Source organism: Toxorhynchites rutilus, chromosome 2 (assembly GCF_029784135.1).
Source record: "Toxorhynchites rutilus septentrionalis strain SRP chromosome 2, ASM2978413v1, whole genome shotgun sequence".
NCBI lineage: Eukaryota > Metazoa > Arthropoda > Insecta > Diptera > Culicidae > Toxorhynchites > Toxorhynchites rutilus.
The window spans coordinates 211,473,973-211,498,610 of record NC_073745.1 but is presented as its reverse complement, the minus strand read 5'-3'; the positions used below and the strand labels follow the sequence as shown (position 1 = coordinate 211,498,610).

Sequence of the window (24,638 nt, the reverse complement as noted above, 5' to 3'; positions counted from 1 at the left end):
TCCCTCGACACTCCACTTCCAAATACGGCAATTCATTCTTCGTGAGAGGTGTTTCACATTGGAACTCATTACCCAATAATCTTACTGTAATGAATTCGAAATTTGCATTTAAGAAGAAATGTTTAGAGCATTTTAATCGTTAAATTAGTAGAATTAGTCAAATTGAAATCATAAAAGTTATATTAGTGACGCACTGTTCTGTATACAAATCATTGTAGCATTTAAATGAGACCGAAGTCTCAAGTTACATAATACAAATTAAATAAATAAATAAAATAAATAAAAATAAACTACCAAAATTGTTAGCCGAATTTTCAAACAGACATAAGGTTTGACATTGTCCTGGAGGAGTTCGACCCCCATCATATTGGATAATTGTGGCCTTGAACTCGCCTCAGAAATGGTCAGTGACATGTCGGCACTTGGGCAGCTGTAGAACTCTACTGAAAGCTGAAATTTAGGCACTTCAAGGCACTTCAACAGTTTCTTAAGCCAACTAGCAATCGAGATGTTGGCATTTTCCGAGCAGAGCCCGTAAGAAAGGGGATTCCATCTGGGAGAGTAGAAGCTCGTAATACAGATTTTTTTCCCAATCCGATCTGACACAGTAAAATGTCGAGCTTTTGATACATCCGACAAAAAAAATTAGAGGTACAGAGTGTGAAGTCGGAAATTTTAAGTAATCTTCGAAATAACACCTATCCCTCGATTTACACTGTAGAATTGATTACTTGCCAGTTCTGGAACATAAAATCGCACGCGTAGTCAAAACTATGAATCTATTCTACTTGCTTACATATGAACTACATATATACATTTTTCAAGTTTTTCAAAATTTGTTATTTCATAAACCGTGTAAAAGCGAAATCGTGTAAAACGGGTACCGTGTAAATAGGGGGATAGGTGTACTTGAAAAAATCAACGCATTGATAACACTATACAATAAAAATACTATAGTAAAAATGTTTTTGGTACTTCTTAAAAATCGGTACAAAAAATTGAATACAATTTCGTTCGTTCTAGTGGAATGCGTGTCCTTTTTATCAATGGAAATAAATAGATCGCTCTCAGTTCATATGGATGAATTTCAGAATACACATTCCAGGGAAGAAGTTCAGCCATATTAAAAAATATGGATGTTTGACGCACTCAAGCAGCTCAACACTTTTTACATAAACACATCATTGAAAAAATATGTATCGTTACCACGTGGATATTATCTAAACCCCCTCCTCCCCCACCGTGGACAACCGTGGACATTTTCGTGGACATTTCGTGGACAAAGTTGTCCATGTGGTGTGTGGACAGCCCCTAACAACACATTCTAACAGTAGTGAAACAAAGGTGTAGACAACACTCTTAATGATATGTTCAATAGATAATTGATCTAAATAAAACTTCTCACTAGAACTCTCAACATGATAGGGAATTTGTATCCGCGATATCTGACACTAACGATTTTCAAATCATTTTTTCACTAAAATTCAAAGCAAAGTTTATTCTATCGATTGTCAACCGAAATGCACAATTGAACCATCGCTTCATCAAAATAAGCAGCGATGGGGAGCGCTATAAAACTTGACCCGTTTGCCGGGAACCCCGCAACACCATTGATTTCGATAGCCAAAGGAAAAACAGCAATAACAATAAACTGCATCAACTCAAGAGGAGAGGAAAAAAAAACCTTGGCGGAGAGCAAACAGACAGTGATGCAAAACTCCACCATCCGCAGCCACTTCTCGCGGTAAAACAACAAATCCGCTGCGGTTTGGAGATACTCAATTGATCCGCTGCTGCGGGCAAAAACAAAGCCAAAGCATACGCGCTGCTGATGAGTGCTCGAAGTGAAGCGACCTTGACGCAGCTACACATACTCATCCGATAGCTCTCTTCCACAGGGGGCTACAAAAGATTTGTGCGTCAGGCAAAATTACAGACAATTCGGGATACTGTGCTTTAAAGTATTGCGACTTTAGTTGCTGAATATTCCCCAAATCGGATGAATAGGGAAACGATGGACTTCCAGTGTCGAGCATCGCATGAATTAGGCGCCAAAATCAGATTCGTTGAAATTCGGATCTCGAACGTGAGAGATTAGAGAGGATTAAAACAAGATAGTGACTTTAGCGTTAAATTCTTCAAAACATCACACAAACGATAGATAGTATTTTTGGTAATGCTTTTTCTCGCTTTTGCTGAACAACAGAAGGACGGTAAAATCGTCGGCGTGATGGAAATTTCGCAAACTATGCAAATGTGGAATGACTTTTAGTAATTTACTTATCGATCAGTTTGTTTTCGCTTTAAAGTTCTCCATCAGCCGCCACACTTCATCACACTAATGAACAAATGGGCGCAACCTTCCGAAGCGCGCGCAAAAAAAATAAATCCAACAAACACCACAATCGAAGGCGCCGAAAAGTGAGCAGAAGCGTCGAGTCTGTCAGATTAATTCCAGCCTTCGACTGGGTCGGAGTTACATTGTTTGTGTAGTAACCGAGTCGCGAGCAAAGCCTGTGTTCTGTGTTTTTGTCTCGACTGTAGTGTGTGGTGTTGCCACTGTGGTTTGTACGGCGATAGAACGAATCGAATCGCGCGCGCGACTCATCGGAACCGGAGTCAATGTGTTGTGAAATGCTTCCGCCGATTATCGTGATAGCGTCGCTGCATTTATGTCGACTGTGAGTCGAAACTATCAAACGCTCAACTGGTGTAGTTAGCATTGTAGAACATCAGCATGTGCTAGTGTAGTGGTTGTTATCAATATCACCGGCTTGAGTGGATTTCCGTATGGTAATAATATATCAGTGGTGTAACCTCGAGCGCACATCTCTCATATAACTCGATATCGTATGAATACACGATCGAAGGGCACCCGTGGTTTGTTTATTATTGGAAGTGTGCGGGCCGTAGTATCGTCACCGCCAGCTGTTATCAGTGATCGTATATAAATATATGCATGTAGCGCTAAACGGTAGCGACGGCATTGAATCCAGCGTTCCAGCCATCTTGTTGTGGGGATAATAAGTGACCAGTGTTGCCAAATATAAGTGATTACGTCGATTCCTGAACAGAAGTTACAATGGCAGTTCATGCACGTTGAATTTCAAAAAAAAATTCTAACAAAAAATTTACAGATATAGGGTAAATGATCTTGGTTTGTCCAGTCGAAAATATGATCATGGTTTGCCCACTTTTTTGAATGCTCTAATTCAGCGCTCCTGTGTCAAATAAGGCCTTCGAATGTTTCGAAACATATGAATGAAATTGACTTTTACATGATTTATAGTAGTTTGATAGTATATTTTTACGAAATCACATGTTTTAAAGGATTATAAAATACACCTTCTATTTGTGTCAATGCGCCCCTCATTCGAGCTAACTTTTAATCGATCACCAGATGATTATTTGGCACGTATTCAGACCTTTTCTGGATTACAACACTTATAAATATTGTAAACATCATGCTTGCTCACCATTTGTATCGGATTTACATAGCTAAACCATTAAATTAACACATTTTGATGAACTCAATTCTGATCATGAGTTGTCCAATTCAATAATGTTGTTTTGTCCACATGATTTCTATGGCAACCGCTTGGCGCGCTGCAGTTTGTTTATGTTTGTTTATGGTGTGCTTCGCGCATAGCAGAAGTATGGTTTTTCTGTGTTGATTGTGGTGAGGTGAACACTTCTAAAATGCCCAAGAAAAGGCAATATTCTGAAGAAAGCCTAAATTATGAATGAATCAATATGATGACAGTAAACTCAAGCAATGATGAATACAACATCTAATTGTGAATTCGAATGTTTTCATTCAAAAATGGAGATTTCTAAAACCGGACAAACCATGATCATTTTTTTGGGCAAACCATGATCAGAGGTGGTCAAACCATGATCATAATTCTTCTTTAAGGAAAATCGTTAAAAAACATAAAAATTTGAATAATTTCAACACCTTATGGTAGTATTAGCAACTAGAGACTTGGGGCTTTTCAACAAACCCAAACTCGTATTGATTATGTGTGATTTTCATGAAGAAAAATCGATTTGCATTTACTAGTTGCGTAAAAACACCCCAAATTGGACAAACCAAGAATGGAATTAGTAATTCATTTTCACATTGCCTCACGGGTGTAAAATACATGAAGTTTAAGTCGAACACATGCCACGAAGTCCTGCGCAGTATCCTCGAAAACGCTTTCTCCATCTTCACAGAACACAAATTAAATAACAGGTGAAGGGGTCGCTAATTGTTTTGAGTATGTCATTATTACTGAAGTGGAAAAGGGTCCAAAATCTGTATTTCGACCATTTGTGTAGCGCGACCAAGCTCTGGGCCATTTGATGATTTGGCTGTTTCGATAACACAATCGATCTATTATGCATTATATCACTGCAGGACTGGTTTAGCGTAGTGTCATGAGGCCAAACCCAACAGCAACAATTTTGCTTTCTCCTGAATATCAGCTGAAACGAAACGACCCTCACGCGATCAATAATAGCAACTCTTACACGATCAATAATAATGACATTACAAGTAGACTGAATAGTGCCAGTAGATATTGATAATGACATATTTTTTACAGTAATGATATGTCGAGATCAGAAAATCCGGATTTGCATAAATATTGTCCGTCAGTTTAATTTTATAAAGCATGTTCTGATGAAGTAATGTAATTAATAATGATCATACAGGGTTTTCCAACTTTAAATTCCGAAAGAAAATTGAAATAAAACACACTTAGAATTCGAATTTCGATGAAACTTTTATTTCAAATTAAAGTTTGGTTTATGTCATTATGTGTGAAATACAACATCATTCAAATATCCACCTAGGGCTTCCTCGCACACCTTGATCCGGAACAGGTAATTTTCGATGACTTTTCGGTACATATGGTGGTATCTCGGTCATAACTTCACGAATGTTGTCTTTCAAATGTTCAAGAGTTTGCGGAGAGTTGGCATAGACACGGTCTTTCGCATAACCCCACAAAAAAAAGTCTAGCGGGTTCAAATCGCATGATCTGGACGGCCAATTGGCATCACCAAAACGCGAAATTATGCGTCCCTCCAATTTCGTTCGCAATATGGCCATGTTCGGTCGTGTTATGTGGCACGTGGCGCCGTCCTGCTGAAACCACATGTCATCCGTATCCATATCTTCAATTTGTGGCAAAAAAAAATCGGTTAACATGCGGCCAAAGCGCTCACCTTTCACAGTTACCGTCTCGCCGTCCTCATTTTCAAAGAAATACGGCCCGATGACTCCACCAGACTATAATGCGCACCAAACAGTGACTTTTGGCGGATGCAATGGCCTCTCAACAATCACGTGTGGATTTTCTGAGCCCCATATACGGAAATTTTGGGTGTTCACATAGCCACCGAACTCGAAATGTGCCTCATCGCTGAAGAAAATTTGATGCGAAAATTCAGCATTTTGCTGCTGTTGTTCGTTCACCCAATCGACGTATGCCCGACGCATTCCATGGTCACCACGCTCTAATGTTTGTACCAGTTGGACTTTATATGAATGTAGGTGCAAGTCCAAATGCAAAATTCGCCACAATGATGTGTTTGACAAGCCCAATTGCTGAGCACGCTAGGAATCGGAACATTCGGGTCATCCTCCACACTGGCAGCAACAGCAGCAATATTTTCGGCCGAACGCACATTACGATGATGCACAGGTTTCACAATATCCGCAATGGATCCAGTTTGTTCGAATTTACGCACTACATTAGCGATTGTGTGCTCTGTAGGCCGTCCATGACGACCAAAATCCGTCCGTAATGCTCGAAAAACATTTGCCGGTTTTTCATCATTTTTATAGTATAATTTAACAAAATTAACACGTTGTGCGATGCTAAAACGATCCATATTGTAAAATGGCAGACATTCAACTAACGATATGCGCTTTGGTTGACAGCTATGTCAAACGGTTGTCAGCGCAGGGCTGTATACTTTCGGAAGCCCGAAATGAAAAACCCTGTATAAGGAACGCCACTATAGACTACCACTTGTAGCCACTTATTGGCTTGCCAAAAGCAAAAGTTCAAATGTCTTTTTGAAAATAAACGAATATAGGGAAAGATAACCCTAATCCGACCGGTGGTCCTAAAATGACCCCCTTGGATCTCAGGAATGGCGCCACTTATTGAATTTTTAGTACAGTCAACCCTCCTATAACGCGGTACTCTGGGAACGCGGTTTCCATATAACGCGGTGATGAAATTGCGACAGCCCTCCTATAACGCGGTACTCTTATAGCGCGGTTTCCGTTCAACCACGTCTTATCAGTTCTTTTCGTGCAACCAATGCATGATTTTAACTGAATATGTTTATATAAACATTCAAGATAATTTCTTAGCCGTTTACGACATCGGTTTTAGGCAAGCTCCGGCTTAGAGGATATGATTCGCAAGTCAAGATGTGCTGCAAAATTAGCTGTCATTCTCAAACCTATCGAACTACTCGGTGAGTTCAAGGCAGATCTATGGAAAAAGTGCGCCCGTTTGGCTATTAACACGTCTGTTACGGATGGATCTCGAAATAACCAGTGTTTTCTACACTTGAAAGTTAAATCCTTGGTTTCCCAAGAATCTAACAAGGCCTACCGATGCCTCGCCTTCGTCTCATCTACATCGAAGGATACGATCTCATTCGTGGAATCCGAACAAATGAAGCGTTCAAGTTTGCCCAAAACGTGTGGTCCTTAATGTATTAAGCTGGGTTAGAGGAGCGGTAGAAAACAGTACGACAGAAAGCGAAAGAGGGTTTATCTGAAATGTTAAAGAGAAAGGATGATCACAAGAGTTTGAATGAATTCTGCACTCTCTCATTATTTAAGTAGTATTGTATTCAGCTGCTACTAGTATTTTATTAAGAGATAAACGTTTGCAACATGAACTGTTGTAGTGTTCACAAATGTGCACAAGCGTGTTTTGTTTTGTTTTCAAAAAATCGGTATGCTTTAAAAATGGTTACAGAAATGCAGATTGAGTATGCGAAGCCACTTCTTTAACTTCAGTATCATCAACGTTTTTATCAGAGAAGAACACCCGAATATAGTTTTGAAATTTTAACATTTAAATTAAAATTTTTAGTTTAGTTTTGACGTAGAACTACGTCTTTGATTTCTATATAGGAGAGTCACTCTACGAAAAATGTAACGTTTATTAAGAGTTTTCAAATGCATATCCTACGCAGAATCCTTCTTACGATATATGTTATAATATATATTTTTAACAGAAAATTATAATATATACATTTAACAGTAATTTATTCAGCATTTTTTTCGCCTGAGACATCAACAGTGGATTTAACCAAAAAGAAGAGGTTCGTTATTTGGGCCAAAAAATCAATACACTTATCGAATTTTACTCGCTAACTGGGCTGCGAAACAGCAAAAGCAATACTTCGAATTGAAGATAACATCTATTATTGATGCATAACTGCTTTGCATCCCAGTTAACGTACGCCCTGTTATAGATAAGTCCAGTTGAAGATAGTCCAGTTAGGGAATGACTTCTGTATATGACGGGGTGATGGAAACCATAAGCGAATGTCTTCCGGCCTGCGCCAACATGGGCAATTGTACAGCGAAAAATGATATCAGTACTAAGAGGATGGCAGCGATTATGATGCGAGGTCCTATTGAGATCGGCATTACATTGCATCACAAAAATGAAATATTGATCTTCATGACTCATATTCATAATTCTCAATGACTCAATTCCTTCTATGATAGATTGAGAAGTAGAACCAATACGACTTGATTGTGATAGTCTGCAAACGAACATTATTCCACCGTAAAAACTACTTTTCAAGGCTACTATTTAGAGTTTCAAAAGAATCAAACTAACAGATTTCTGAACAATGAAAAGAATTACATTAAAAAAAAACACCTGTTCTAAGCAATTAGAGTCCTACGTCAAACTTCCGTTCGTGCCCCTAGGCTCAGACCCATCTACTTTTTGTTTTATTTTTTTTTATCATTTCCTTTTATGAACTCTTATTGGTCTCCATACTACGCGGTACGAATGATTGTAATTTGTACTAATTCTGAGTTTCTTATAGCGCGGTTTCCATACAACACGGTGGATGGTTTCCATACAACGCGCTACGAATTAGCCTGGTTTGTATGCAAAATCCGAGTTTCTTATAGCGCGGTTTCCATATAACGCGGTACGCACTCACCGCGTTTTAGGAGGGTTGACTGTAGTGTCAAATGAAAGATTTCACAACAGTTAGACTATATGATGACCTTTTTTCTGCTCCCTTCATTGCTGCAATTTGGCGGCATTTTGTGTTATTGTTATTACTTCAAAAAAAGGAAAAGATAGATTTTCATTTTTGCATTTTCCAATGTTTTTCACGCATTTAATGGGCGCCCACACAGATTTATTGTAACAATCTCATGAATGAAAATTGTGATATATCATTATTTAGATTTACGCGCACTCTTTGGAAAGGGAAATAATTGTTATATGAAAATTACCTTACGAGATTCGAGCCGAGGGTGTTTCTCTGTTGTGCCTTTGCTATCTGGACCACTGTTGATGAATATAAACGAAATGAAAATAGTCCTATTTAAATAACCGCGCTCAGATAGCTGCTCAAAAAGATCATATATGTGTGGTTCTGGAAATAACGGTAGCCCTAAATGCGCATATAGGGCTTTCATTAATGTCTATTTTCAAATGTCTATGAGCTATACGTTAATTAGTGAACTTATGAGATTTCGTGGTTCTTCTTCTTTTGACGTAGGATTACGTCTTTCGGGAACATATTGGGGTACAAATTAAAAAACGAATATCGATCGCATCGTGAAAAATGTCCAATTTCAAACACTCGTTGCTCAGTAATTTCATGACGGATTGATGAGATTTTTACATCAAAACAATGCGGCACTCTATAACAATTTTTCACCTTGAATAAAATAATATATATCATGTAATTAACTATCGAACAATTGAAAAATCTCAACCCCTATCTAAACGGTACTGAATGGTCGAAATTGATGTCATTTCTTTTTCGCCTGCTTCGCTTTTTTCGTTCCCCGATAAGTCAAATATTTGCATGCCGAGCGAGTGGGGGCGCCTATTTCTCACATACCAACTGATATAAAAGGATGGTAGCATTTTTGGATTTCTCATTCTCGTTCAACGCTCAGATCGGCAAACATCTGGGTTTCTAGTGTGCAGTGCTCTACAAATCAACCAACACCATACGGTGCGGCAAAGGAGAGGAAACCATCGGCAACCAACGATGGATGCGGTGCGGCAAAGGGAGCAAAGAAGAGGAAGCAGCGAAGAGCATCGAATTAAATCTAGTGTGCATTGCTGGTGCGCTCCTCTTCACATCAACAATTGGATGCGGCAAAGGAGGCAGAGGAGCGAAGTGCATTGCATCGCATCGTATCACACCCGCTATCCGTCATTTACCTCGTCGTGGTGGTGCCAATCAAACCCTCGCAAATCGACGCACAGAAGCCGATGACGCCAAAGTCAAGGAAAGCATCAGCGAATCCGTAAAAGCTACCGCTCTCAAAACTAAACTGCTACATCCGACTGAAACGCAGCAGATTCCGTACAACCCATTAAACCATTCCAGTCCTTCTCAGGACTATCAATTTGTTTTGAAACAAAAGAGTTTTGACGTAGGATTACGTCTTTCGGGAACATGTTGGGGTATAAATTGAAAATCGAAAAATCGAGCACATCGTGAAAATTGTCCAATTTCAAACGCATATTTCTCAGTCATTTCATGATGGATTGATGAAATTTTTGCGTCAATCGATTTCGCCACTCCAAAACAATGTTTTATATTGAAGATAATAATATATGTCATGAAACTAACTATCGAACTATTGAAAAATTTCAACCCCTATCCTAACGGAAATAACCACATCTGATTGGTCGAAATTTACGACACGTGTGGCGGGTCCCTAACAGAGACATCAAAACCAAGCTGCCTGGGAGAAATCGGTTTTGCAAATACATGATAGGGGGAGCTTTTGCTCCCACCGAAATGTTGCTTCGTGGAATTGCATATCAATGACTGATCGTGTATTGTGAAAAAATTATCACAAGTGTAAGTGTAAAATAAATGGTAGCAGTTGTGTTGAAAATTACTTGATATATTTTTTTTTATAAATTCGTTTATTTTTACAGGCTCAGTTACATAAGTTTAAAGGAGCCGAAATCTTAAATATATTTTTAAAACTATATATATGAACAATTTTCTTAAATCTATGGTTAGTAATTTGGGAAACCGATTACTCCCGGTGGACTCGAGATTAGAAGGGTGACTACTTGATATATGAAAAGATTTATTTCAATTTTCATAAATAAAAACCAAGGTGTGTTCCCACTCGAGAACGGGTCGTTTGGTCATCAAATCATTATCAAAGAGTTTAACGATGTAATTCTTCAAACATATCCAAAATCAACAGATAGCCTAACGGAATCCTACGTCAACTATGCGGTCGTGTCTCGGACACAACCCTCCTGTGACTTTTTTTTTTCACTGTTTTCCACTTACCACAAAAACTATATAAATATATATAAACTATATAAAAATACTATATAACTATATAAAAATACTGTTTATTTTTACATTTTCTACTAACAACTAACATGGAACGTATCACGTCAAAAACATACGGTTCATCAACCACCTTTTACTGGATTTGGCAAAATAAGCGAAGGACACATGTATGCATGTATATAACGGAACGCTCCAGTCATACTCAGCCCGTTAGGAACGAATGACCTTTGGGTTAAAGTCCCTTCAAAAACAAGAACGAACGATACACAGCTCGAATCAGACAAATGCATGAAGGAATTCTATAAAATAATATTTTTGCGGTGCCTTTGCGCCAACTACACGGCGAGTAGCACTATAGTAGCAAAAAATGTCGAAGTTCGTGACATCTGGTAGCAATATTTTTCTTCTTTTGAATTATAGAGACTTTAAACTTTACTTTCATTCGTCTCTAGCCCTGAGAAGGGCCCTTGCGAAGAAAAATAGTTCATACTCTTTCCCGACCTACCTTTAGAAAGACATTTTCATTGTCGCTCAGCACTCCTCAGCAAACGAGTCTGCTTTCGGCGGCACCAAGCGACGCCATGAGCAATATTCATTTAGGGAGGCAGATTAATCTCCCATCGAACCAGCAGGCTCGAAGGCAGTTTTGAATTGATAAAATTTAAATGTATTTATTTTTTTTATTTTGATTTTTGATTGTTCAAAACAATTATATAAATTTTTATATATATTGCCTGATGTTTCTACCAAAACACATCATTCAAACACATTTTTTTTCATGCGCAATTTTCATATAAGATTTTTTGACGTTGGATTACATCTTTCGGGAACATATTGGGGTACAAATTGAAAATCGAAAATCGATTACATCGTGAAAATTGTCCAATTTCAAACGCTTATTGCTCAGTCATTTCATGATGGATTTATGACATTTTTGCGTCAATCGATTTCGGTACTCCATAACAATTTTTTATATTGAAGAAAATAATCTCATCCCCTATCCTAACGGAAATACCCACTTCTGATTGGTCGAAATTGACGACACATGCGGCTAGTCCCTAACAGAGACATCAAAACCAAGCTGCCTGGGGGAAATCGGTATTGCAAATACATTAAAGTAGGGGGAGTTTTTGTTCCTATCGAAATGTATTCCCTAACAGAGACATCAAAACCAAGGTGCTCGGGGAAATCGGTATTGCAAATACATTAAAGTAGGGGGAGCTTTTGTTCCTATCGAAATATGTTCCCTGACAGAGACATCAAAACCAGGATGCTCGGGGAAATTGGTATTGCAAATATATGCAAGTCGGGGGTTGCTCCATGAAATCATTCTTTGTGTGGACACCGTCTGAACAACATCGTTGCTTGACGGGCTGGACGGCGAGGGATCGAGTGCCTTTCTCAAGGCAAGAGGGCGGAGGTGGTAGCGCTGGAGTAGAATAGAGTAGAGTTTTCAAAGGGCCTTTCTCAAGGCTAGAGACGAATGAACTGCAAAAGTTTAAAGTCTCTATAATTCAAGACCTTCCTTCCTTCCATGAAATTTCATATCAATAACCGATCGTTTATAGTGAAAAATTTAGCACAAGTGTAAGTGTAAAATTGTATATGGTAGCAGTTGTGCTAAGAATGACTTGATATATGAAACGATTTATTTTAATTTCGGCGAGAAAAATTGGAAAAGTGTAGAAACATTCGAAAAAGTGATTTCCCATATCCTCTATATATATTATTAGGTATTGTTAGTCCAATTAAAATTGAATTGGATTGAATAAACACTCAGAAAGTAAAAATTATAAAAAAATACCTTTTCCAACATGTAACATGTTTTTACTGAGGAAAAATTATAATTGTGTTCGGTATTGGTAATTGTCTTATGTTACATTGGTAATTTTTTTTTTCTTTATTTCATACATACATATCACAGGAGGCATCTCTTCTAGGATCACAGAGGGTAGTTTTCATCATATATCGTTCCACTTCGGTATCTTTTATCTGATACGCACTATCGAACGACTGTTTACCATCCTTCTGCCATCATCACTCCATAAACACTGGTGGAGTTAACATACAATACCCAACAACCAAACAAAACGGCCCTTTTCAGGGCCACCATATCATTATCAAATATATATATATATATATATATATATATATATATATATATATATATATATATATATATATATATATATATATATATATATATATATATATATATATATATATATATATATATATATATTGGGAACTTCTTCATGCACGTATTTGGTTGTTTGCGTTCACATCGGGTTATTGTGCTGGTTGTGAATGTGTCATACACCAAACACTGCATTTAGAATGGGAGGAATAGATTTGGATGGGAAGAAGGATAGGGATGGGAAAGGGAAGTGACTTTATTGGATTACTGCTCCTCTTTCGCGCTATCGGTCGCGAACAATGATTCAAGAATCTGCGCACTATGTTGCTTGTTCCAAGAATCACCACTTTTGATTTGATTAAGTTCTTCTGCCAAGTTGTGATAGACAAGACAGCAAACGTAGATTGTAGATTGTTGTCTAACGGTATTGTAATGTCTATTATCAGCCATTCTTTCTTATTTTTATCGTAGACCACAATATCAGGGCGATTAATCCGGTACTCGGACATCCGTAATGTTCTCACGATCCCAGTACAACTTATAGCAGCTATCTTACAAAACCGCATCCGGAATATACTTGTAGTAGGGTACCAACTGATTTACCAAGTTGCGTTTTGATGCTAATTGTTGATGAATAATCTTAGCAACCGAGTTGTGACGGTTGAGATAAGCTGATTCGGTTAGCGCTCCACAGCCGTCTATGATGTGTTCAATCGTCTCTCCTACTTTATTGCACAACGTTTTCGTGCAAGATGTACTTCCCGTAGTTTTTTGGTCGCTATTATCCGGTCCAGGATGGCTACCATAAACCCTTCTGTCTCAGAAAAGAGTACACTTCGCACCAGCACCAGCATCACAAATCTTTGTTGATGTGCGCTTGCTCTAAACGATGGGGGTGCGTCCCATGAAGTTCCTTTTGCTTCCACGACGTTATTTTTTCCTCAGTAGTCTGCAAATTGCTGCTTAGCTCATTCTGCTCCTGCGCAGGGCACTGAATCCATGGTCCGACTCACAGACAGCGCAATAGATATCGTGACGGGTCTGACTTTCTACGGAGTATCTCCGCAACTGCTGGATCTGGGAAACACAAAGCGCTTTGATGTCAATGACACCACTTCTTCCTCCTTCAACTCGTGGTAAGGTGAATCTCTCTATGGACGACTTTGGATGGTACATGCGGTGCTTAGTAAACGTTACCCTCATTACTCATTCAATGGCTTTCAATGGCTTTCAATTTAAATCAGTTTTCGTCCACATCAGCACCCCGAAACTGTACGTAAGTAAAGAAATGGCAATCGTATTGACGGCTTTGATCTTTTTGCCTCAGCAGAGGTTTGTTTTCAAAGCCTGGTTGATTCTGATCAACAATTGTTCCTGGAGTTCCTTCTTGATTTTGTGTGACAAATCCCTTTCAGTTGCAGAAATCCCAGGTACTTATAGGATTCGCATTTCACCAAATCTTGAATTACTTCACTCTCGTTAATGCGGGATCCTCCAATCTCCACCAATCGTCCACGGTGGAGCTGTACTGCCTTACACTTTTCGATGCCGAGTCCCATCCGCACATCGGAACTGAAGTCGCTTATGCGCTGTAGTAGACTATGTAGTGCTTCTGTTGATTCCGTAAACAGTTTCAAGTCATCCACATAGAAGGTATGGTTTATTTTCGTCGTTCTGTTTATATGGTAGCGATGGCTGCTTCGGTTGAGTGCTCTGCTCAAGGGGTTCATCGCAAGGCAAAACCACAAAGAACTGAATGTGTCACCTTGGAATATTCCCTTGCGAATATTAAGTATTTTGGATATCAACATAATTTTTCCTTCGATGATACAAAGCGAAGTGCTCCAGATTTTCATTGCATGTTCCATAATCCTGATGACGCCATCTTGTATTTTGTACATCTTTAGTAACTTTATGAGTTATGTAAGCGGTACTGAGTCGTATGCTTTCTTGTAATCAATGTATTTCGGCTAGCTTGTCCGACGATGACTCCATCGATAATTCTTCTTCTTCTTCTACGCGCGCAGGTGATGGGGCAATCATTTTTTGCGCGACTTTATCGAAATTACGCGATTTATTTTTTGCACGCACGATCAGTCGCGTAAAAGGCGGAAGAAAACATGCGTGTAAGCATGTTTTTGAGTTCTGTCTTCATTTTAGTTATCAATTCCTTCTCAGTTTTCGTTTCAAAATTGATCTTACGCTTCAGGTTTTCCCAAAAATTCTCGATGGCATGCAGCTGGGGGACGTTGGGCAGATTCGCTGACTTGGGTATTCAACCGCTATTCAACCGCTCCATCTCCTCTAACGATCACTTCGAGTAGTGGGTCGACGCCAGATTCGGCCAGAACACCGCGTCTTCGCCTTTATGGTATTACTTGATGAACGACGCAACTTCCAGCAGGCACTTCATATTTTAAATTTCCCCGTTTACGGTCAGTCTGGAGCTAAAGAAGAGCGGCTTTGACATTCTCTTCTCGCTGATTTTCAGCCACAGCAGCATCTTCTTGGGGAACTTAGTGTGTGAACTAAACTTCACCTCGGAGCTCACTTCCTTCGTGGGGGAAGTAAAATACGAAGTCAGTCGTTGCCATCAATGGTGTGATAGATCTCATCGTCCATCACCACCGCCACGTCGCGATTCGCCGGGAAAATCGACTTGACCATCTCATTCAGCCACTGCCGCTGCGTCATTGCCTGTAGCTCCGAGACCAGTGGGCGGGACTTCCGCTTCCTGACATGTATGTCCATGTTCGCCAGGTACTTTTACACTGTTTGGCCGGTTGCCCTGACCACCCGGCCAAGCGCACGCAGCGATGTAGCCACTTTTCCCTCGATCTTCCTCTTCAGCATCCTTCGGAGCTTCTTGTCGCTCAGGGTCGGCCGTCCGGAACCGGGCTTTCTTTCGATGCTCTGCGTGTTGTCCAATAGTGTCAAGATGTTGTAGACACCGGAACGGGCGTATCCGGCGTCCTCAAAGTGCCGCACGATGTCCGTTTTCGACGGCAGGGTACCGTTCTTTAAACGCGCACACTTCTGAACGGAGTAGCTTCACTGTTTTCGCCATCACGGTTAGAGTTCGACTGATAGAGCTGTAAAATTTTTTTCGGATTTTTCGATTTCGGATTTTTTTTGACGTTCTGCGAAAGATTCTGAATAGTATAATTTGTGAATTATTTGTTCGGGAATGATGTTTTCTGGAGCGCCGTTATCATCGTTTTATTTTGTGTGAGAAATTAGTAAAAGTGTACGCTTGTATCTTATATTTCCGCCATCACTGTTATTAGTCTTGAATACCAAAAGTGTACGCAAATGGTTAACCAAATCAGGGATAATTCAGTAAGACTTAGAATACTTGCAGATCATTTTGGGTGGAAACACTCAAATAAAATACGAAAAATTGTTCATCACCATTAGACACAACATTTTCTATATGCCATTCACTAAGAAGCCCAAAACAGTGGCCATTGTCCGCTCTGTGAAGGCCACCAAACATTTACCACATTTGTCATTTACCCCACAGGGTATTCCAAGTTAGCGCAAGCCCACCAATGTTGCATTTGTTGTTCTGTGTCTGTCTCTGCCATTGAAGTTCATGATTTGAGCAACTGAAACGAGCCCCTCTTCTGTCGGTATCGCTCAACCATCCGAACCGGGGTATGACTGAAGCACACTATTCTCTCCCTCTTCGACCGCGCGCGAACGGATTTTGTGTGTGGCCTTCATTAAACCGGTCTAGTTTTTGGTAAAGTTGCCAAACCATGGCTCACTGGTTGTTCCCTACTTTTAGACAGAGAGATAGACAGTATAATAGCACAACGAAAGCATTTGAAAACTAAACGAGATAAACCACAGAATACATGCATTCTCATGAGCTAACGAAATTTTTTTGGATTCCCTAACTGAAACCACAGAAAGAAAAACTCCACTGAGTCGATCTAGTGTGCCCGTTGATAGTGAGTGTGCTCGATGAAACTATGTGATAAGAAGTGCCAAACAAATTACCGAAAATAATCAAAAGTTAGTGTTAGATTCATTTTCTTCTCATATCAGGAGAAAAGCACAAAAAGTGTTAAGTGGCGATACCTGAAGTTTGGATAATCAACAAATAAACAACTAAGGAGCGCTTCCAGCATGACTCTACCGGAACTGCTGAATCCAACCCCTCAAGTGGTTGACCAGTTGCGGCAGTCTTTCCGACAGAAGATGGAGAAGGATGCTGACAAAATACCACGTGAGTATCACCATTAAAACTGAAATCGTATAAACCAAGGTACTATAATATTGATTTTGATGTTGAAATTAAAAAATGATCAACGCGAAATGCTGTCAAAAAATGAGAGAATGTCATGGATAGCGATGGACAACAATTCAACGAGATATTTTTATTTTTTCTTCACTATTTCTAATTTTCAATGAAGCATCAGTTTTCACGAGAAAATAAAAATAACTTATTCAGAACACAGTAGAACGATTTTTTTTACCATAGAAAAATTTCAATTCTCGTTTATTTCTTTTTACCCACGTTCGTCCGTGACAGTTATTAAATTTCGAAAATATGTATGGAAGTTCCCCAACATTATTTAATTTCTTATCACTCACCTCAAAGCAAGAAAATCCTACTCTGCTTTTTACCCAACTTGCTTGTGATTCCATTAACACGACATAATTTAAGATCGAGATTCGTGATTACATCGTGTTTAAAGTCCACAAGCACAAACAGTACATATCCGGCTCCCTGATTTACGTTTCGATAAATCAATTAATATAAATTGATATATCGACACAAAAACGTATTATCAAAAATGCTTATCTCTCTTATTTTATTGTTATCTGTACACCATTTAAGCGGATAGCGATTGTATCGACCCTCAACATGACTTCTACAATCGACCAAAAAATTTGAGGTGAATTTTAAAGTGATTTTTGAAACGCTGTAACATCATGATAAAATAACGCATAAAAATAACATTTTAATGTCACAAGTTTCTGATTTTGGACCATCGTATATTCTACGGGAAAAAGAACAATTCTTAGATTCCTACACCCAAGCTTGCGTTGGCAGAAAACATTTCTCGCTTAACTTTTGAAAAGGTCCTATGTAACAAAAGTAAACAAATCGAGTTAATGGATGAACGCTATTAGTTTTCAATCATTGAATGCATTACAAAAACAATCGTTCATGTATCTTTCTTTTTTATCTTTTTATCGCCGATACAAAAAATATCCAATGTGCAGATTCCTATTTTAAGCACTCGGCTGTTACTTCGGACGCCACTTTCCTCCGAAGCTCGGAACGTCTGAATTAACAAAGCAGCCAAAACAACACGAAGTCGTACTTCGGTTGTTTTGAGTTTTTGTTTCTTAAGGGCGTTGTTAGCGATTCCAGTGCAATTCAACGAATGATAATAACAATAATCTGTCTTTAGAACGAAATGCTGATATTTAGATTGTTGTTTAGTAGTTAGTTTCAGATTCTCATCGTGCAACGTAATATGTCCAATGGGAAACGCGGCAGTCAAAACGTCCAATGTAACATTTTTCGTTCCTAGGCTTCAAATTTAAGCTCAAATCACGGAACAACAGTTACGTTTCGTTTTTCAGAGTTATTCTTGACTGCTAGTGGAGAAAGTAGTGATAGAGATCGATACCTTTCAAGACAATTCGCGGATTAATGTTCGGGTCTTCAACTTCGTTTTTCTCGAGTTGACTAAAATGTTACATTGGACCTTTTCAAAAGTTACGCGAGATTTCATCTTTGGCAGGAATGATATCATTCCGTGTGCTAGAGAGTCAAATTTTAAAAGTTTAAGAATGGTTTGTATGTATGCGAGCAGACATCTCTTTCTGTTTTCATTTCTCATTCCATGTTTGTATCACAGACGTAAACGACAAAATGAACAAAATCGACTTTTTCGTTGTTTCGCATTCTACACAATGTAATACGTTTGCTCAACATGCAAAGAAACATTTTTGTTGGAAAACATTTCAGCAATTTTGAAAAAACTTTTCCGAAAAATCACTGTTTGTCCGCATAACAGACGTAGTTCCATACAGCTTTCATACATCGTTCGAAAATCAACAATTGTCAGTATTATGTGCTATAAGCTAAATCTACATTTGGATCACTTTCTTTGTAGAGTTCAAACATATCTGTCACGATAGTGTATTATTACTTAGTGTTTCCTATTAGATGAATATAAGAAACCATTGAAACACTACTCATATAATTACTATTTTCTGTACACTGCACTGCGATGAATAAAGAGAAGCAATTGTGTTTTTAATGTCATAATTACCTAAATTTCTGCATTTGAATCTTCAAGTAGATAATGAAACAATCAGATCAGTAGTAAAATTAAAATAATATTGGTTCTTAGCATTATAACTCCTCGGATTCAGCATTGAATTATTCCACATACTCAGCATTTTCTCATACCGTTGGTGTAAGTCACTCCACCATCTATATGCGATTGATCGTGATATCGGTAAATCATGTTGCTAAAATTACCAGCATTGCAGATTGCCTTAACAAATTCAATTAATTGAAAAAACACGAACCTGCTGTTCTTATCATATTCCAGAGTATTCTTCAGGAAAAAAGTACTATCATAGGCTCGCCACAAATCAAGAGCACATTTTCCAGACATCTCACTAAATATCTTTCAAACCTTTTCGATATTTTCCGACAACAACTGAAACTACCAACGGAGACGTTTCGACTATTATCGGAATTGTAAATATTAACACTACAAACAGAGCAACCTGGTGATTACGTCGAGCTATGCGGACAAATGTTCATTGAAACAATTGATTGTCCGCATAAATAGACGCAAGCGTTTTCCAAATGGAAAAAAAATGTTACAATCCGCAAAATCACCTAGGCCCTCTTTTTGCTGATAATATTCTTCAACTGGACAGATTATTTCATCGGAAATTTGCATGGTTATGCTTGTAGGCCAAAAAACATCAAAAATGCGTTTTTCCAGCACTAATGGTGTTGTCGATTACGTCTCCTATGCAATCCTGGGCAGAGCAGTCGTCCAGAAAATACGTGATAATATTGCACCTGATTATAAAGTGAAGTTGGGATGTGTTTTCTAAGAGTAAAAAAGGAGCGCATGAAGGAGAACAATATCTATCTCGGTCTGGGCCGTGTATGTGGCAAGATATGCGAGAAGCTTATTTGTCTTTTGTTTCGCTCGCTCGTATTTATCTTATATTGCTGTACCATGTATATTATACAAATGCTTACCAGTATTTGTGAATCATGACATTTTCTGTAATGATATGTCTTTAATGTCATAAATCGGGATGACAAAACATGAGCTAAAAATGAATTTTGAGCGTAGAGACTTTTAGTGGGACCTTTTACTAAAGAAATATTTTCGAATAAAGAATTACCCTTTCATTTTTGATTATGAATATTTCATTAAATATTCGCAAAGTATATCGATAAGCAGTTTTGAAAATTTGTACAAATTATCTTGGACAGACAGAAAAGACGATTTCCGATTGCGTAACTCATATAGTAGCAAAATAATAAAACTATTGTTAAATTTACATTTCGTGATTAACATCAGGAAGATTATTGACGTGGGACTACATCTTACCAGAATATATGGGGGTAAAGTAAAAACTCAAACACAGAACATGCGGGAAAAAAAATTCGAGGGGTTGTATCCAGTGTCTCATTTATTTATTAATTACAAATACTACATTTACATTTGCAAGTCATTCTTGTGTTTGATGATGCTTATACATCGTTTTTTTTAATCTAGACTGCATACTATCATTTATAAAAATTTTCGAGCTGCCACCATGATGTTTGATCAAATAATTTGATCTCAAAATAACATTCATCGTATCGTTGCTGAGCCGATTTCGAAGTTATTTTTTGTTCTGATGATATTCAGGAAAAAATTCGTTGCCAAGGAGTGAACGTTACAAACATGGCATCGTAGCGCCTAAAATGCGAGCGAACCGTCAATTCTTTTTAGGCATCTAATTTTTGTCTACCAATCTTTCACATGCTCGTCTTCTGAAACTGTGATTTTTTTACGGAGTAATTTTACCTTTAGGATACAGAATACATTCTCCAGATCTTGTATATCCCCATCACAGAACCGTGCAAACGCCTGAAACACATTTTTCCTGAATTACCTCGAATTCTTTAGTCCTTTTTGGGCTATTGGATATATAGGTATATATGTCCCTCAAAAAATGCTCAAGATATTGTCAAAGATTTTCTCACATGCATAACTAGCACACAAAACCAGTGAATGACATGTACATTTCACGACTAGTAGATCAGGGCACTCGATTTTTATCAAGTACATTACGGAATTCGAAACCCCCATCATCACGGTCGCACCGTTCGATGCGAATCCTTCAGAAGATCCTTGTAAGAAATTCCGTCCTAATGAAACTGATCGATTATTGCATTGTAAGTACCTTCATGATCAGCCACACCAAGCGATACTGCAGCGTAAAAATCGACATGTACCTTAATGTTGCTTTGTTCAAATTTAAGAAATTTCACATGCGGAAAAAATATGTACCAATCTGTACTTTGTGACGAAAATCTGTACTTTGTACCGGTCAGAATCTGTACCAAAAATAGCGAAAAAATCTGTACCTTTCCAGATAAATCTGTGCGTGTGGCAACACAGGTTGTATCCGAGACACGACCGCTAAGGACGTAGGACTACGCAATCTTTTTTTTTTTAATTTGTTGGTATTTCGGATATTATTTGCGAACATGTCGAAATTTCATAAATCCGGGGACCGAGGTTCATATGTCGCAATTTGTTTCTTTATATCAATGCACGCATTACACTGAGTATTTAACGAGAGGCATCATCCGTGCATCGCCATTCAACAAGCATTAAACACGCGTCTAACAGATTCACACGGTTGCAGTTGCATAAAACACAGAACGAGCAGAATAAGCGACCTTTGTTGTTTCGGGCACAGAAGGATTCTAAGAATTTTCCTCAGAGGAGATGCAATACTCATACGCTAGCGACAGCTTACTTACTATGCAAGGGTAGAGTACTCCGCAAATATTCTCTTTTCGCTATCCCTCTTCGTTGTTTCTATTCTAGCGGCTACATAAGTTGCTCGTTACTGACAGCTCTGTTCGGGAAAGCACACAAATGGTCAGAACAAATGTGTGGGGAAATGGGAATGCTTCCAATGCTTCAAAAGTCACTTGTCCAAAAAAGTTACCCCTATACTCACGTCGGAGTCTCAGACCGAAAGTATTAAAAAACTGACACACGACCCCTGCGACCCAACACATACAATACGCTAAACGATGACGAACGACGAATAACGAAGCTAGAGAGAATCGCAAAGTCATAGTGTTGATATTTGGTGAGAAATGAATGAATTATTGATTTCTCGGTCTCACAAACCTATGCGCGAGTATGGGAGTGTTAAATTGACAAGCGCCAAAAAGTATACGAAAACACATATTGTATAGAGGTGCTGCCCCACGGCGCATCAAATTTATGATATAGTTCTCTATAACATAGACGTGATAGTCATAGTTCTATGATGTTTCGGAAACAATTTTGGAAAGTTTGAGCTATGACATAATAGAAGCTATGTAGTAGAAAACTATCGTTTAGAACTATGACCTAGAGTTTTTTGGTGTACAAACGAGTAATTTTTGTTTTTCTATATTGTTTGGTTAACAGCCATGAGTAATTCAACCTATTCTTGTGAGTGTCATCACAGAAATACTTTTATCAGAACATAAACATGGACATAAATCTTCAACAGAAGAAGAAAAAAAACGCGGCAGTTCTGACATACATACCTTCTCAAAAGACAAACTCAGAAAACCCGCAGATTCTTATTTGGTTTTGATCCACATGGTGTGATGACTCTCGGAATAGGAGATTGAACTTCTGCACCTGTAGTTGGAGTGACTTTTTAGGTTTTTTTTAATTTGGAAGGATCATTGATTCAGGGGAGTTTAAAAGACTTTTAAAAACTCTCGATAAGTAATAATGTGCTATTGGTAACATCAATGATTGCTCTTTCAGCACTAAAACTAAAACAGCACTGAAACTGATATTCCGAGAAGAACTGGAAAACGATTTGATTATTTCTTTTGATATTATATAGGTTGCTATCGATTCTGTCCTAGTAATGGTTTAAAGATAAAAAACGAGAGCAAAAAATCTTGCTACGACATCATATTGATCGACTGATGCTGTACAAATAAACGAGTTAACATTTAAAAAATCAAAATGATAACTAATTTTTCCAACAAGCTGAGCACTCAATTGGATATCTGTTGAGCACAAAATAAATCTTCTTTTTGGTATTGCCATGTGCACGTTCTATGCTTAAATTCGAAATAAAGTTGATTACCATACTCACCAGTGAGTCAAATTCTCCCGATCACGATTTTCCTCGGACGAGAAACTGTAATGCAGAATAACATATCTATTTGGATATACAGTGACTCAAATCCGTAATCGTACTCCACCATGCAGATATCTTTTCCCTTCTTTTCAAAATCGAAAACAAGCTTTCGAAACATTCTATTTAGATAAAATCATAATGTCATATGAGAGTTAAAAGGTTTGCTGTCTGTTTTCAGAATAATGGTTTTTATTTCTCTGAAAATTCAGAATTAGATCAGAATGTGTACTTGAACATCATGAAGGAAAATATGAAGCAAAGTGTCAACAAATCTCAATCCCCAGCTCGGCAGCTATGACATTCCGGGTTTTTTGTGCCCCTTTGCGCAAACGGTCGGGGTTTTTTTTCCAAAATATATATTTTTATCAAGGCTCATATGGCGTTAGCCTGACGGGGCCGGAGTTCAATATTTTGACAGTTTTTCTTATTATCTATGTTAGTAATATGTAACCGATTACTCGCGGTCGGCTCGAGGTTAGTATTACAAGTGTTCTCGTAATTGGGATGTTGCTGTCTCCAATGCTCTGTACGTGTGCCCGACACGGGATACTTCCTATTGGGATGCAGCTGACCATTAATCAGCAACGCCCCCCTAGTATGTACCCCATATCTAGCGTGGTACGTCTTCTCGACTGGAGGAATCCAGGATAGAATGGTCACTAGCCGGTCGGGGTTTGTAGGATCCCAAAAAACGGAATGCTGCTCTCACAATTCAACCAATCGGAACTTCTGCTCCCGGTCCATTACAAAAACGCGCAAAATTAATAATATGTTGTCAGAACAACAAAACAGCAGAGCCGCCAAAGCGCGAAAGATTGAAAACTGTCAGATAGCTATGACATAGGAACTATGAACTATTCCGTCATCACGGAATAGTTGATAGTTAGCAGCTATGACATGATAACTAGTAATAGAGTGTACACACGATAACATTATTTTCTCTATGTTATGGCTGAAACCTATTACTCGCAAGTCATAACTATTAACTATCACCTCATAGTTGTGGTGTTTCTACGATGCTATACCTTAGTTTTCTATCACATAGCTCACTATATACTAGAAATAGCGTCCGTGGAGCAGCTCCTTAACTTCTCTAACAAATGTCCAATAGGACACAACATCTAAATCGCTGCATTCGCCTATGCACAAAGGACAACCCATAGGAGCAGTGATCGGATAATCTTCAGAAGGAATTTCGATGCTGGATTCGCTTTCAGAATGGACATTGATATAGTTTTTTTTTTCAATTCAAGTGGTCATCGAACGAACAACAAACTTGTTTGTTCGTCACACGTTATTACTGTTGAATTTCTAGAATTTAACGTATTTAAAGCGATTGAATATAATATATTTTAATTTCTCATTTGCAGCATATTTTTCGATGCCGGACTGTTTGTGGTTTTCATATCCCCCACATTAGATAGACCAGTATATTTTTATCATTTTATTTGCATAATGCTGATCTACACGTGCGGTCAAACAACGAAGCACAAGGTGACTGCGTCAA

General features: G+C 38.4%; 1 protein-coding gene across 4 annotated transcripts in view; it reads left to right on the top strand.

Moving 5' to 3' along the window:
• Positions 1–2,439: 2,439 nt before the first annotated feature.
• The window catches only part of LOC129766456 (motile sperm domain-containing protein 2-like), an 86,467-nt gene continuing 64,268 nt past the window's right edge, over positions 2,440–24,638 (top strand). Inside the window, exons 1-2 of one of the 4 annotated variants that reach the window (XM_055766990.1) lie at positions 2,440–2,793; positions 16,745–16,925. In XM_055766990.1, coding sequence (XP_055622965.1) covers positions 16,826–16,925 — 100 coding nt within the window. In that variant the 5' untranslated portion in view covers positions 2,440–2,793; positions 16,745–16,825. Of the gene's footprint in view, positions 2,794–16,605; positions 16,926–24,638 lie in introns of all 4 variants that reach the window. The other 3 variants (XM_055766992.1, XM_055766991.1, XM_055766989.1) reach the window with 3 other exon arrangements.